Source organism: Cheilinus undulatus, linkage group 2, assembly GCF_018320785.1.
Source record: "Cheilinus undulatus linkage group 2, ASM1832078v1, whole genome shotgun sequence".
Taxonomy (NCBI): Eukaryota; Metazoa; Chordata; class Actinopteri; order Labriformes; family Labridae; genus Cheilinus; species Cheilinus undulatus.
The window spans coordinates 32,560,739-32,576,322 of NC_054866.1; the positions used below are offsets into that span (position 1 = coordinate 32,560,739).

Consider the following 15,584-nt stretch of genomic DNA (forward strand, 5'->3'; position numbering starts at 1 on the left):
GGCATTTAGTAAAGAGACTAAACACGTCTTACTCTGCACTGCGCAACAATATCTACCTTAATGACTTTGTAGTGGGTTTTAACAAAAGCAGTGAGACATCTTACCCACCAAGGGGTGATTTAACTTAAGGAGAGAGGGAGAGGGCAAACAGAAGAAGTACTCGAACAGCGCAATACATTATCTCAGTTTACTCGAGACGCAAAATGAAGAGAATGAAGCGAAGTGTGGTGTGGGACTATTTCAGTTTAGAAGAAGACCTTGCTCATTGTAAGCACTGCGATGCTGTATACAAGTACAACAGTACAACTACTACAATGATGTACCATTTGTGCAATGTACACCCGACCCTCTTGGTTCATGAATCACCCTCTCCGTTTCAACCTACTATCACAACTGTTGGCACGGAAAAACTGCGATGGAGGAAGGGCGGAGAAAATTACGCAAGGTAGATGCAATTTGATTGAGAAGGATATGCTGCCCACAAATATCGTTGAGGGAAAAGGCTTCCGTGAGCTAATTCATTTGCTCGAACCAGCATATAGCATTCTGTCACGACGCACCATTGTCAGGCGCATAGAAACTCATTGCAACGATCTAAAGGCGGAGATGCTAAAGAAGCTAGCCACAGCTAACAAAGTTACTTTAACCTAGGACTGTTGGACCGCCTTAACAGCAGAGAGCTACATCACCATCACCTGCCACTAAATTGACGACAACTGGCAAATAGTATCAATGTTGGACCCTCGCCATAAGAACCTGAGCTTTCTTACATCAACACAGAGAATGCCTGCAAACGCCAAACTGATTCAACTAGCAGGAGAGGTCGTAGTGGAAGCGGCTGTTCCACAGGCTGTTGGAGATAGACCTGCCAATGATCTAGGCACTGACGAGGGAAGCGCAAACCTTGGAGCCGCAGCCAGGCAAATGCATCACGCATCCGCTGACAGTACTCCTCGGAGAGGAATACTTAACTGATCAGGACACTGGCATCGAAACAGAGATTCACAGCTTTCTGAGGGAAATTCTCCCATCCCTGGGTTGCAATCCTATGGACTGGTGGAAAGTGAATGGCGGGAGGTTCCCCAGGCTGGCCAATTTGGTGCAATAGTACCTCCGCATTACGGGAACCTCAGTCCCCTCAGAGCAAGTATTTTCAGCTGCTTGACTTACTGTTACTAGGCTGCGCTCACCTCTTACCCCTGAGCATGTTGATGTGCTCATTTTCCTAAATAAAGAAGGGTAAGGTGGATTTGAGTTTTGGACAGTAGCCACGTGAGTCACTCACTCTTGGTTTTTTTTTTTTTTTTTTTTTTTTTTTTTTTCTTTTTTTTAATGAGGCTTTCTGTTATATGATGGGCTAACTGATTTTGGATTCCTTCTAACTTTATTTTGTGAAAAAAATGGCAGCCAACTAAGGCTATTGTTTGCTGTGGTTGTTTTAAGGTTTGAATAGTTTTTTGAGATACTTGCCTTGCATATTTTTTGCGCATCCCTACAATAGGTAGTACAATAGACCACGCCTTGTTTATGTATAAGAGCCTTAGGCTTTTGAAGGGTGAAAATAAATAAATCATTGAAAAACATACTCATTAGTTACCTGTTTTTGTTATATAGGTAAATGTTATACATATGCCCACGTATGTATGTTTTTATACATACGTAACCATTAATCAATTAATTGATCGTTAACATTATAGATGCTCGAGTTGGCAGGTTTCTTTCAAACGCCAATCCCTAGTCTTAATTTTAGTTTTTCAACCTATAGTGGACACCTGTCGGGGAAAAAAAGAAAACACACAATTTTTTAAAAACATTAAGTAGGCTACCCTTCACTCCTCATACTTGATGTTTAAGTGCATCACTTCACACAAATGAACATTGTGTGAAGTCTTCTACAATCAAAATAGGTCATTTTACACTCCCAAGGCTTGGATGTACATACTAGTCTGTGTTGCTGTCAAAGAGTATAACTAGGGATATATTCTCCCTAATTTATTTTAGTTTATTTTGTAATACGTTTTTAGTTAGAGGTGCACTGATCGATCGGCCAAAATTGGTATCGGTGCCAATTTCCTTAATTTTAGGAGATTGGTGATTGTAAATAAGATCGGTGGATAAGATCGGTTTCATATGCCTCTACCTACTAAAATGTGAAAAATGAAAGACTAAAGGAACTGATCTAATTTAGTAGTTTGGACAGCAATGCTTTAAACTTTTCATTTATATTTGAGAGAACTACCTCATGTGCAGTTAAAACAACAAGTTTGTATTGTTTTACAGGTACTGTTCAGTGTTATTCAATAAAATAAGATTGGAACATTGAAGGTGTATGCTGTCAGTTATAAAAAAATCGATATCGGCCAAAATCGGAATCGGCAGGTCAGGCTTTTTAAAGATCAGTGATCGGTGATCGGCCAGAAAATTGCAATCGGTGCACCCCTATTTTTAGTGTTTTTCTCTTTTGCTCTTTTTGTAAAGCCTTTTTTTGTTTTTGTTACAGTTAACTAAACAGGTTTTTATACTGTAGTATTTTGTTAGGTTTAATTAACTATAATATCCTTGATCATTATCAAAATGTTGAAACGGTATAATCATATTTTTCCATGCATTAATTTAGCCTACAAGCATGCTGCCTGAAGTGATGTCAGCTTGTATCTATCTCTCCTTCATTGTGTGCAGCAGGTAGTTATGAGTGTGATGTCACTTCTTCCCTTTATCCATAAAAATCAAGATTATGTTAAAATAGAATATGATTGGCCCCTGGTTTAGCTCAGCGGGCAGAGCAGGTGCCCATTTAGCTACTCTAAAAGCTGTATGCCTCAACGCACTGGTTGTGGGGTCGATTCCTAGTCTAATTACCTCCTTATGCATGTTTTCCCTTCACTCTCTCTCCCCATATTCCCTGTCTTTCTTCAGCTATCCTATCAAAATAAAGGCAAAAAGCCCCAAAGAAAATATGATCACTAGTTTACTGCATGGCCATGTGTCACAGAAACATATTTTACTCTAGGTTATGATTATATTTACTTCTTTTGGCAGTCTATAAACAAGAGTAAAATAGCTCTGTCATAGAAAATTATTCACAATCAGGCTACTTGTGTAAAACTACAGCTTTAGGAGTTCTGATTATTGCCAACATGCTTTTAAATGAAATACAACTTGTTTAAATGTGAGTGATAAACACTGAAATAGATTAAAAATTCCAAAAGAGGATGGACAAATCATAATTTTACAAAGGTGCTGAAAATGGCCTCAGTAAGCAGATGAGAATGCAGTGAAATAAATGTTTGATGGATAAGTAGTCTGGGAGGAGACCTCCAGACCCCCTTTACTGATGCTGTCATTTATGATTTTTTTTTTTTCTAGATATTCCTTGCATTGCCAACAGATTGTTGCAGAAAAAAGGGAAAAAATTGAAAGACTTGACCCAAGACACAGTATTTGTGCATTTAAAAAATATATGGGGAATAAGTTTGTTTTTTTCTTGACACAAACTTATGACATTGTCTTAAAAATTGAATGGAAAAAAACCCATGATAAAATCAACATCACAATCAAGCTATAAAAAAGATGTACATTCTCCCCATATTTTTATTAACTTTTTGCACTCTTAAGAAGTTTTTTTTTTCTTTGTATGTCTTTCAGCCTGACTACTACACCTGCATTGCTACTATAGTTTACCTGCGCAAGGAAAACTGCCTTTACCAGGCCTGTCCCAGCCAAGACTGCAATAAGAAAGTGGTGGATCAACAGAATGGCATGTACCGCTGTGAAAAGTGTGACAAAGAGTTCCCCAACTTCAAGTACCGCCTCATTCTCTCTGTGAGTAACTCAACTTCTGGCTCCTGAAAGTCTTTTTCAGAGGTACCTCACATGCACTCTCACACAGTAACACACACACATATGCTAATGCACATATCTGAAATTCCTGCTTTGTCCTGCACACACACCTCTGCTAAAGCTGTGGGTATCATCATTCCTTTTTCCATTACTTTCTTTTCTCCTGACTTACTGTACTAATACATCTTTTTGCCTCCAAAGACTCAAGAAGCTCTCTCCACTAATGGCCCACTCCCTGTGGTTCAACATTGGCCCCAATCTGCTCTTTGCAGCTAAATTTAGAGACTTTCTTGCTCTTGTGTTTAAATAAGAGCTTTGGCGAGATAATTTCTGTAGCTTTCAATTTTGAGCTGCTAGTCATTTTGCATAAAATGCGGAGAGGAACAAAAATACAGAGCTCAGCTTGTTCGCATTTTTTAGAAAAATAACATTGAAATCAGAACTCTGGTAGTCAGCAGTAGACATTGCCAGACATCTGAAATGAGCAGCTTTTGTTTCCTACATCTCACCATTGGACATATTGTTTTTCCTCACAATCTGTAGCTTAAGCTGTGAATTTGCTTCCCCTGTATGTATCACAGGCATGCAGTGATTGCTTGTTTTGCCAGGTTTACCAGCAGGATATGGGCTAATTACAGCATGTAATGACTCCTCAACAACAGAGATCTGTTAAGCTCATATACCAGAAGTACACTGATCTTTTCTTGTGTATGGATCTAAGTTTTCTCTTAGCTTTTGTTGTCTCTATTATCCTGCAGGCTAACATTGCAGATTATGGGGACAACCAGTGGGTGACTTGCTTTCAGGAGAGTGCAGAGGCCATCCTTGGCCAAAACGCAGCTTACCTGGGACAGCTCAAGGACTCGGTGAGATCTCCTTACAGAATTTAATACTTGCCTCAGGAAATGTCCAGAGCATGAGCCAAACCTCAGGCTTTGTTTCTGCCAACACACAGACACACACACTCCTGCATAGACAGATTTTTTGCTTAAGACACCCACTGTTGTGCTTTGTCTCTTGCAGGCATAATTACTTAGAAAACCACAGGAGGCATTCCTCATTGTTCATTTATCAGACACTTGATTTATTTTGTACTTGAGACCATGATGAAACCAGCCTATGATTACAAGAATGTGATCCTCTTAAAATCAAGCCAATCAGATGTTGTCAATTTCAGAACGAAGCAGCCTTTGACGAGGTCTTCCAGCAAGCCAACTTCAACACATTTGTCTTCCGCAGCAGAGTGAAGTTGGAAACATATAATGTAAGTAAAGCAGGAATGGTAATTAAAAATGCCTGCGGGTTTCTTGTCATCTCAGTGTGCTTTGTTTGCAGACCATATTGCTGCTTAGAAAAAAAACATGATTGTGTTAAAGGCTGTGAGGAGAAAAATGATGCAGCCTCAATCCCCCAAACCACCGTCAATTTTTTGAAAGCTGAAAATGCACAGCACGTAAACAGCTCCTTTATGCTTTACCTGTTTGTGCTTTCCTTTTTGATGCTTTTCCTATTCATGCACCAAACTGCACTTCTTTCATTTTGACAGACAGAACCATCTTATAAAAAAACAAGCATTTGTTCAAGACTGCCGCTCATTTTCAGTGGCTTTGTGAGTGGGTGCACACACAGATTAGTAGCGGTCACTATTTCCTGTAGGCCACACAGATAGAGGTTTGTTTTTCAGGGAAGCACATAAAAGAATTGATTGGGCTGGGACTCTGAGCAGGAAGTCTGGAGCCGAGCCAGAGGCTGCATCCGCCTTCAACACACAGAAGAGGCCACTGTGTGTGTCGCATTCAGCTCAGCAATCTCCCATTGCCAATGGCACTGCTACAACCATGTATTGGCTGCTGCCTCTAAGCCCCATATTCCTTCAACAGAGACACCTGCAACCTCTCTTTCAGTGTATTTTATCCTTCTCAGTACCACAAGCCAGCCATTCTGCCCTACTGTCACATGTTGTCATGTGCACAATGTTGTACATGCTTGATGAGGGACTAAACAGGTTCTTTACAGTTAATGACTTGCATCCCTTGTGTTGCATCATAGCAAGGTTTGAGCTTTGATTGAAGTCTAACAAGATTTATCAAACCGGCTGAGGAATTACACTCATTTGTAATTCAAAGAAGAAACTGCAGCAGTCACATGAGTAGCGTGATGAAATTATCCTCTATAATTACATGAAAACACAAATTTAAAGGTCACCCTGGGTAGATCCTAATGTGGAAAAGGTATGCATAAAATAATTAGTTGTCTGCCTGCTGTGTCAAAGCTGATAAAATGACTTAATTAGTGATCAAAAGAAGTATTTCATTGCAATTTTTAAAACAAATGAGCAAAAGAAATCAAAATTTAATATGCATTGTACAGTTTTCTGATAAATCATGGCCATAGTAATTGATTTGTAATAGTGGTATTCAGCGTGTGCAGCTCTGTACTACTTGATACATGTAGCTAACACAATTTTAAATGATCACAATAAACAGTATTTTTAAAGAACTTGGATTCATGTTATTGTAGCATCAAAACTAAAGTTTTCCCAGCATTTCTGGCTCTACATAATAGAAAACAAATACTCAACTAGGCAAGACGTTCTTAATTAGTAAAACCTCAACATGCCGAAGAGACTAGTACAGCATTAAGGATCAAGACAAAACTAAATTTACACAGTTTACTCAGCCATGATTAATCTCATCCTGGCAAAAAGAAAATGAGCAGAAATCCTGTTTGTGAATGATGGTGCGGTGTCATGGACAACTAAAATATTTTATGCTTCTGAAAACAAACACATCCGCATAATGAACAAAAAAACCCTGATGTTTTTTGTGGACATGACTCACATTTGAAGTATTTCTGCACAATCAATATCACAGTTGCATCAGAAAATCTTACAGCAGCAATGTCATTTTGATGTTTAGTACAGTTGTAGCTCACTTATGATGCAAGTAGAATATTGAAATTATTTCTATGAATATCGTCTTGCTGTCAAAACAAAATCTTTGCAGTATAGCTACTTTGACTGGACACTATGTGAGTCTTCAATCTTGCTTGTGGCTGTAACATCAGAAGTGTGTTGCGGGGAGGGTTCATCAGTGTTGGAGTCATTGGTATACATCTTTAACCTGACATGCCAGATAGACTTTCCTATATGTACTTCATGAATATACTTCACATTCATCTGGGAAAACTCTCGTAGAAAGTGTTTGGGAAGGGCAGGACTTTAAAAAAAAATTCTCAGTAGTTGATTGAGGGGTCATTCTGTCTGTCACATTCATGACGGGCCAATCAGAGCGACAAGACAAAATGAGCTTGTACACAAACGCTTCTTGTGAGCCAACAGGTTTCTGATGCTGTAGCTGTGAATGGTGGAGCTCCTTGGTGAATAAAATTCATGTCAAGGCTGGTTGGGACACATGCTAAAACATCTTCTATGCCAAGAAAAGCTTTCAGTGTGGTTCTTTGTACTTGTTTTTAAAGAAAATGTGGGCCAGTTTCGATTAAACTGCAACTTTTCTATTGCTGCATCCAAGCCAATAGCTACCACAGCAGCAGCCATTGGAGACACCAGCAGACCCCACCCATAACAATCACAAACTCATGCTGAAGCAGGTTGGCAGAAGAGCAAAAACATGTTTTTCAACAAACAGTTTATCTTTATTTCATATAAGTCAATTCAAACTTTATTTTTATAGCACATTTCATACAAGGCACACAAGGCAACCCAATGTGCTCCACAATCACAGGCAAATTAAAAACATATTCGAAGGTACAGAAAAATGAAGGCAGAAAGTCAAATAAGTACAACACACCCATCACAAATTAGCCACACAGATTAAAGTGCACAAACACACACACACACACACACACCATACACACAAACACACACACAACCACACTGAAAAACAAACAATGAGATCTAGCCATAAACTTATGCAAAGTGTGAAGTTTTCAACTTGCTTTTAAAAGTGTTTACTATTGGAGCTGCTCTTAGGAATGCAGGGCATTCCATTTACTTGGGGCATAGAAGCCAAAAGCAGCTGCCCCTTCTTTGGAATTAATGCGTGGAATAGTCAAGAGTCCACTGCCTGTAGACCTGAGAGTTCTGGCTGGTGCATAGCTTATCAGCATATCTTTTCTACGAAGCATGGTCCAGTTGTGATGAAACTGCCGCTATGTCATAGCTACATCTGAGCTAATCTCTGCACTGGGAGCAGGCATTGCAAACTGACAAAACTGAACCCAACCCATAGCTAACGCTTCATTCTCCTTAAATGGCACTGATTGGTCTAAACAGTGTTCTGTCTAGCACAAACATTGAAGATTGGAGCTTTTCAAGATGAATTTACCTGATGACAAACGTGAAGTCTGGAAAATTCAAATGCTATGCAGGGTTAATACATGTTGCAACAGCAAGAAAATTCAAGAAAAGCACAAAAAGTCAGTTTTGTCATATACTTTGAAGATGTGAATGTTTAATAGTAGGCCATTGAGTCCAGTTCTTACTGTAACAGTAAAGGCACTCAAGTACTGTCATTTAATGACTAAGAAGAAAATTACACAATGATCTGAAGTGTTCCATTTTAAGATTGTGGCCTACTGAGAAGTCCTGTAGCTTTTGTTTATATAAACAGAGCAGGCATTATAGACTGAAATACACATACAGGGTATTTTGAACAGGTGAGATGTTTTACTCTTTAGTTTCTTTTGACTTGATGGCCTCACATATCTTCAAGGAAAACATTTATACTAGAAGTTCTCCCCTCTGTTCTCTGGTCCACAATCTGCAGTTAAAGGGTCTCTTAGTGCTAAACTTTGTCTGGTTTTGGTAAAACATGACACACTGTGGATCTAAGGTTCTCCTGTCTGAATGTCTTTCAGAGGCAGTGGCTGTACATGAGCTCACTAGCATGTTCTGTGGACATCAAGCAGTGCCTTTATGATTACAAGTACACACTGATAAATTTAACATCATTTCTTTCAGTCACAAGGCATGCCAAAGTCTAAGATGAATACTAGTGATATGCAAGATTAAGTTTTTTTGTGCTCCAGTATAGAATGGTATCAGCAGATATACACAAAACAATCTCATCCAATATTAGTTTTAAATCAATAAGCTGTGTTTATCAATGTGACGATGAAGCAGGGAATCATTTATGTGGAAAGCAGCATCAGCTTTTCCCAACTTTAGGACAAAGAACCTTTAGATTAACAAATGCAAAGTGGCACTGTTATAACAATTTGTCCCAACTGATAAAGCATGTTGATGTTGGCAGTGAAAATCGATTCTGTGGTGTGTATCAGTGGAAGTTTTTACCCTGTAGCCTGTGACACTGCATGTTGCAGTAGCATCATAATTTTATATGTCTGCAGTGAAGCTCATAGCTTTAACTTCCATCCAACTCTGATGATAAATATCCCCATATAGTTTTGCAAAGGCCAGACAGAAAAAAATTTGTATTGGCAACTTTACCGTGGTTCCAAATGTGATTATGCTTTCAAAACACTGCTTGGAAGTTTCTTTTGTCTTCGCAAAGTAGGCAACAAAGTGAACTGCTTTGTTTCACTTCGTCTGCCTTTTTTGGTTTTAACTCATTGTTAAACCACCACCTCTTGTCACACTGAAAACCTCAAGACTTCAAACAAGTTCATACAATTTCATGCACAGCTCATGTTTCAAGTGAAAAGTTCTTCCAAACTGCTTAGCTTTATCCTGTTAGCACCCTCCATGCTAGCTTTATCCTGTTAGCACCCTCCATGCTAGTTTGACTCTAACAACAGTTAAAAGTATAGGGGTGTTAGGGGTGAAAACATCGATACACTGATATATCGCGATATTTTGCGGCACAATACTGTATCGATATATTAAAATGCAGTATCAATATTTTTTTAAATTAATAATTTACTTTGTTGGTGCAGTAGTTTGTGGTGTAATTTCACCCCCTGACCGCTAGTTGGCAGCAGGCAGTTGACTCTTCCCTCTTCTCTTCTTAGACAACGAGATCACGCAAAATTTCTGGTCTGAGCGAGCTGGTTGCTCATGCCTAGCCAGCAGTGCAGCTTCTGCTGCCTTCGTCATGGATATGTGGACTTGTTTTGGCTTCCAAAAGAATAAAGATGGTACAGACTTCTACAGGAGTCGTTTGTAAGATATGCCATGCCAAAGTGAAATACTTGGATGACACGACAAACCCGAGCGCAAGACATTATAGCAATAGCTTAGTGGCTAACAGCTAGCGTGAAAGAAGCCTGCTGAAGGTACCGCTGATTTTTACTCATGTCGCCATTAATTACCCCGTCAGTACTTCGTTTTATCTGTAAGGACCCATGCCATTGTAGTGTCGTTAAGGATGATGGCTTCCGTAGTACGATAAAAATAACACTGGCCTGTCACATCATGCCCTCCTCACAACACAGTCCATCAGTCCTTAAAGTTGGACATGAGGATCGGTCTTCCTCCACAAGCACCTTGTCATTACGTTAAGACATACAAGCTGATGTACCATGAAATATAAAAGATTTTAGTGCATTTATTCTATATTGATTTATTTTTCCACTTTTCTTTTAGAAATCCTGAAAAAGCATTTTAATTCTTGAAAAAAGGGGGAAAATCCTCATCTTCAAATTGCACAAAAAGAGTTAAAGCTGTAGATGATGTAAGACCATATATTTAAAATACACCATATAATTTTTAATTTAGATGCTATACATATGATTTTAATTAGGGGTGCAAGATATTATCGGCATCAAATCCGTATCGGCTGATAATAGCTTAAAAGTTAATTATCGGTATCGGCCGATAATAAAATTTACGCCGATATGTACGGTTGATAATGTGACGTCATAATTAAGTGCACGTGATGACGCCAGACATGCGCCAACAACAACAAACATTTCAGCTGTGTATGAGAAGTTTGAGGTGTGTGAACAAGACAGTAAAGTTGCTGTTTGCATTGCTTGTAAAGTACATGTGATGCGAGGAGGAGCTCAGCAACATGCCTTTAACACCACCAGATTAATTTTTAAAAATACCGTCACCCTGATGATTACAAGGACTTTCTATGATAAAGAATGACAAACTTCATGCCAGGGAAAACTCGTCAGCAGTCTCTACTTCAGTCATTCAGCAAAGCTAAAAATATAGCAGCGACCTTCCAAAGGTAAGGAACTGAACATGAAAATCATTGAATTTATAGCTCTTGATAATCAGCCTTTCAGCCTTGTGGGATATTCGGGCTTCCGCGGGCTAATGATGCATTTACCTGAACTGCCAAACTTTGTTTCCAGCCATGTAGAGAAGCTCTTTGTTAAAGCTAAACATATTAGCTTCACCACGGATATATGGACATCAAATGTCCGTCCTTTTAGCATGTTGAGCCAATACACTCCTAGCAACGTAGTAGCCATAATCACAGAATGGCATAGAACTGAACTGTATGGATTTGTCCCAAGGATCAGCTCATTGCCATGGCAACAAATCAAGTGATTTGTGTCAAGATAAGACTGATTTCCTGATGCCAGGATAAGATCATTCTGAATACTGAACTCATGTCCGGTAATAAACGGTTCAGGTCAAACAGATGTATTTTTATACAAGGAACATGTACACTATTTCACACCTCCAGTGCAGGGTCAGTCCAGTTCACCAAAGATCATTTGCAATGTTTTTCTTTTTGAGGTAAAAACCACTGATTTAACACTGCAAGCAGCATCAGATATAAAGAAGTAACAGGTAGGCCAAGGATTTAGAGAGGAGATTTGACTGATTTTTAAGTTATTCATTAGATGCCGGTGTTGGACCGTCAGTGCCAATTTACAGTCAAATCCTCATCCCCACTGCTCTCTTTGTAAAGGCTTTGTAGGAGATAAAAATGTCTTGTTTTGTATGTTTGAAATGGCTAGTTTCCATTGCTTTAAATATTTCTGGCAAGTTTAAATATGAAAGACAAAGGTTGCTGTGAAACATTTATTTGTGCCTCTTGTTTCTTGTTCTTATTTTACATACACATTGGATTTTTGCTGGGAAGCAGCAGCACAGGATGTTAAAGTGTGCATCAACACCTCTCTTTACACACACACACACACACCCCCACACACACACACACACACCAGCTGTATCCCCAGTTAAATAACAGTTTGTTTAATGCGTGCTGTACATTGTTAGAGTGCTCTGTTGATGATTTGGTCTTTGAACCAAATTAAATGCCCTGAGTCAGGCCCTGTTTTTATCATAAGAACAAAATGCAATGTTCAATAAGAATGTTTAATATTTCCTTATTAGTTTAGATAGGGTGTATCGGCTTTAACTCATGATTTCCATGCCTGTCTGCTGCTTGCAGATTGGCATGATGGAGAATACTGGTTTTTGCAAAATGTCTCTCCTTAATCTAAACTGTTGTTGTTTTTTTTTGTTTTTTTTTAAATCCACCATTAAATTTGAATGGACTAACCTGATGGCTGCAGATGGCTTACTTGAGCTTTAACTGGCTGTATCAGAATAGTGTCTGGTTGTCAATATTTTGTTTTTAAAAACTGCAGCAGGTCATATGACCATAGCTGACAAGAGAGGCACCCAGCGTGGTTCTCTGCTACTGCATCCCATCTACTTCAAAGTTTTACATGTTGTGCATTCAGACATGGTCTTCTACATACCTTGGTTGTAATGTGTAGTTATTGGAGTTACTGTTGCCTCTTTATCATCTTGAACCAGTCTGCCCATTCTTCTCTGACCACTTATATCAATGAGGCATTTTCATTCACACAGCTGCTGCTCACTGGATATTTCCCTTTTCTGACCGTTCTCTGTAAACCCCAGAGGTGTTTGTAAAAAATCCAGTAAATCAGCAGTTTCTGAAATACTCAGACCAGCCTGTCTGGCACCAACAACTATGCCATGTTCAAAGTCACTTAAATCCCCTTTTTTCCCCATGCTGATGCTTGGTTCACCTAAATGCATTGAGTTGCTGCCATGTGATTGGCTCATTAGCTATTTGTGTTTACAAGCAATTGGACAGGTGTACCTAATAAAGTGAGTGTAGGTCTTCACTAAGTCCTCACTTATAAAGTCACTACATTTGAGACTTCTGCATCGGTAATTAAATTCAAGTCACAGTGTTTAGCATCTCTTTTCTTGAAAGTTAAATAGTGACCTTTAAGAAACCCAGACGGTTCTTTACAACACTTTAAGGTGCCCTGTGGAGTTTCCTTGCAAACAAAGTTGTGTGTACTTGAGGCCTGACAAATGAGTTGAAAGCATTTTTATCCATAAACATTTGCAAAGCTAATGATAATGAAACTCTAAACCATGCATTTTATTAGTCATGGCATGAAGAAAGTCACACCTGTTGCAGGAATTTTTACCCTATTATCTGTTTCTCTGGGGAAATGTGCATTTCCTACAACATGCTCATTGATATTTCTGCAAAGCTTTTTCAGTGAAGCTCTTTCCAGAATCCTAACGAATGGCTCTGTCCAATTGATTCCCATTTTACACCTATTTTCTATCTAATGCCCAGAAAGCAGCCAGAAGTGATCTGTGTTTTTTAGCCTGAAAAATATTATTAGATTCATTTGTCTTTGATATCAATGTATAGTGGAACAATTTATATCTTTCTAGTTCATTCTCCTTTAAGTCAATACACTATGATAAATTGTACTGTTATTTCATATTTTTGTTTATAAAATGTCCATATATCCCTTGTGTCCTAGAAAACAAGCAGAGAGATTTGTTTCTTGCTATTGTGAAAGTGTGTGGGCACTAATCCAAAGCTGATAATGTACATCTGAGCAGCTTGAGCTGCCGGCGATTAATGGAAACAAAATAAGTGTAACCTCTGTTTAAATGCAGAGAATAATGGCCCCGCTAAGAATGACCTTCCAGCGTCTAGACAGCTGTGGAGGTGGTTATGGCTTTTAAAGCTGCCTCTTTCTTTGAGAAACATTCATTTGAATGCCAACATAATTTGGATGCAAAGTCCAAACGCCTCACATTAACCTACTTTGTCTTGAGGGAAGGGAAAGAGCCAGTATAAGTGTGCAAAACATGTGTGATGCCCCTTTTTTTTAATCCACAGCAAGGTAGGGACCAGAAATCCTCTGCCAGGTGGATTCATACAAACCCATCCTTTTTGTAGGACATTTTTTTTAACACGCTTCATTTTGCAGTTTTCACAGCCTGTGAGAAATACCACATGACTGGATTTTATTATTTTTCTCTTACAGGATGAATCCAGGATCAAAGCTTCAGTGATGGAGGTGAAGCCTGTGGATCATAAGGACTACAGCAAGAGGCTGATCATGAACATAAGGCAAATGGCTTCTAAGTAGACACATCTGGCCTGTGTTAATACTGTTCCTGAACATCCAACAAACAGCTCTAAATATGTGATAAAGTTCTGTTCACATTGCATTTTGTAGTTACTTTTGAGTTTAACTTCCCCTGCGTGAGAAATCCTTAAAGCACTCGCAACTGTACACCTTCAGTCGGTGAAAAAATGTCTGGTGACCCGATTCTGAAAACAATTTTTCGTCTTTGTTGGTGAACATAACAGACAATATTTTTTTTTTCCTCTCTTCCTCTTTGTTTGGGGGAAGCAGAGCAGAGAGTGGGTCAGTCAGCCACAAAAGAAATCATCAGCGTGTCTTAAGTCAGCCAGTTGTTCCTGCATGCAGTGTGGTTGGTTGGGGGTGTATGTGTGGAGGAGACCAGAACAGTAGCTAGCAGTCTTTTCACTTTCTAACGCTCACAGTCAGAATGGCTTGGCTGGACCTGCATGTCCCTGATAAGACCATTTACTTTCATTCTTTTTCCCACAGTCTGTCACACTATTGCAATCATAGGCATATATACGCAGACAGTACAGCCCTAATGGGAATCTACTTAAGTAGATACATGTTGTTTGCCGGTGTTTTCTGTCTTTGAAATGTGTTCTAAGTTCTATAGTTTTGTTTTTGTGATAATTAACTGAAAATAAAATGTTTGTAATCAACCTGCCAAAAGTCCTGTTGTACTGATGTTGTGATGTCTAAATCTTACTTGTGCAACTTTCAGAGCAGATTTTCAGACCAAAACAGATGCTGTCTTTAGAAACATCTGTTACTCCTCAGCTCCCCTCTTCCCTCCTGTGTCCACATGTCCCCTGCCCCTTCCATCTCCTTTCAGCAAGGTTCAACGTTCTTTATTAGTACCCAAAAAAACAAGAAATATCAACACTGATTCACAATTCAAGACACAATCTGACAAAATACATGAAAAACTAACATAGAAATGTTTTTAAAAGTGCTTTCAAGACTCCCTGAAATAATACAAATGAATTATTAGCCAGGTTTGTTCAGAAGTGCAATAGCTGCAAGTACAAAATTATTCCTGTAAGGTTTCGTTCCTTTAGGAGCAACCAAGCAATGACTTGAACGAAGACGTTGAAACTCTGAATTTACAGGATGAGAACAGTCATGCTGCAGCTGTAAAGAAGATCTAAAAAGTTGAGTTGTTGCTCACTCACTTCATGGCTTGGTTAGTGCAATTTTTATTTTTCAAAACTAGTTGCCAAAACATAAAACAACAACTGGGAAGTGCAAATAAGACTGATAGCGGACAAATAGTAGTAAACCTCTGAAAAGGCCTACTTTTGGTTGAAAAAAAGATACTCTGCAGCTTCCAATAGCATGCAGATACATAATGTTAACTGCAGCAGTTAATATTACGTTCTCATTCTGGCTGAAGGAGTCTGGTTAACACTTCTGAATTT

At 38.9% G+C, this 15,584-nt stretch overlaps 1 protein-coding gene across 1 annotated transcript in view; it reads left to right on the forward strand.

Annotated features, from left to right (window-relative positions):
• rpa1 (replication protein A1) overlaps window positions 1-14,825 on the forward strand; it is a 59,593-nt gene extending 44,768 nt beyond the window's left edge. The window contains exons 14-17 of the mRNA XM_041808797.1: window positions 3,646-3,822; window positions 4,599-4,706; window positions 5,018-5,104; window positions 14,059-14,825. Coding sequence (XP_041664731.1) covers window positions 3,646-3,822; window positions 4,599-4,706; window positions 5,018-5,104; window positions 14,059-14,163 — 477 coding nt within the window. The 3' untranslated portion in view covers window positions 14,164-14,825. The remainder of the gene's footprint in view (window positions 1-3,645; window positions 3,823-4,598; window positions 4,707-5,017; window positions 5,105-14,058) is intronic.
• The last annotated feature ends 759 nt before the right edge of the window (window positions 14,826-15,584 follow it).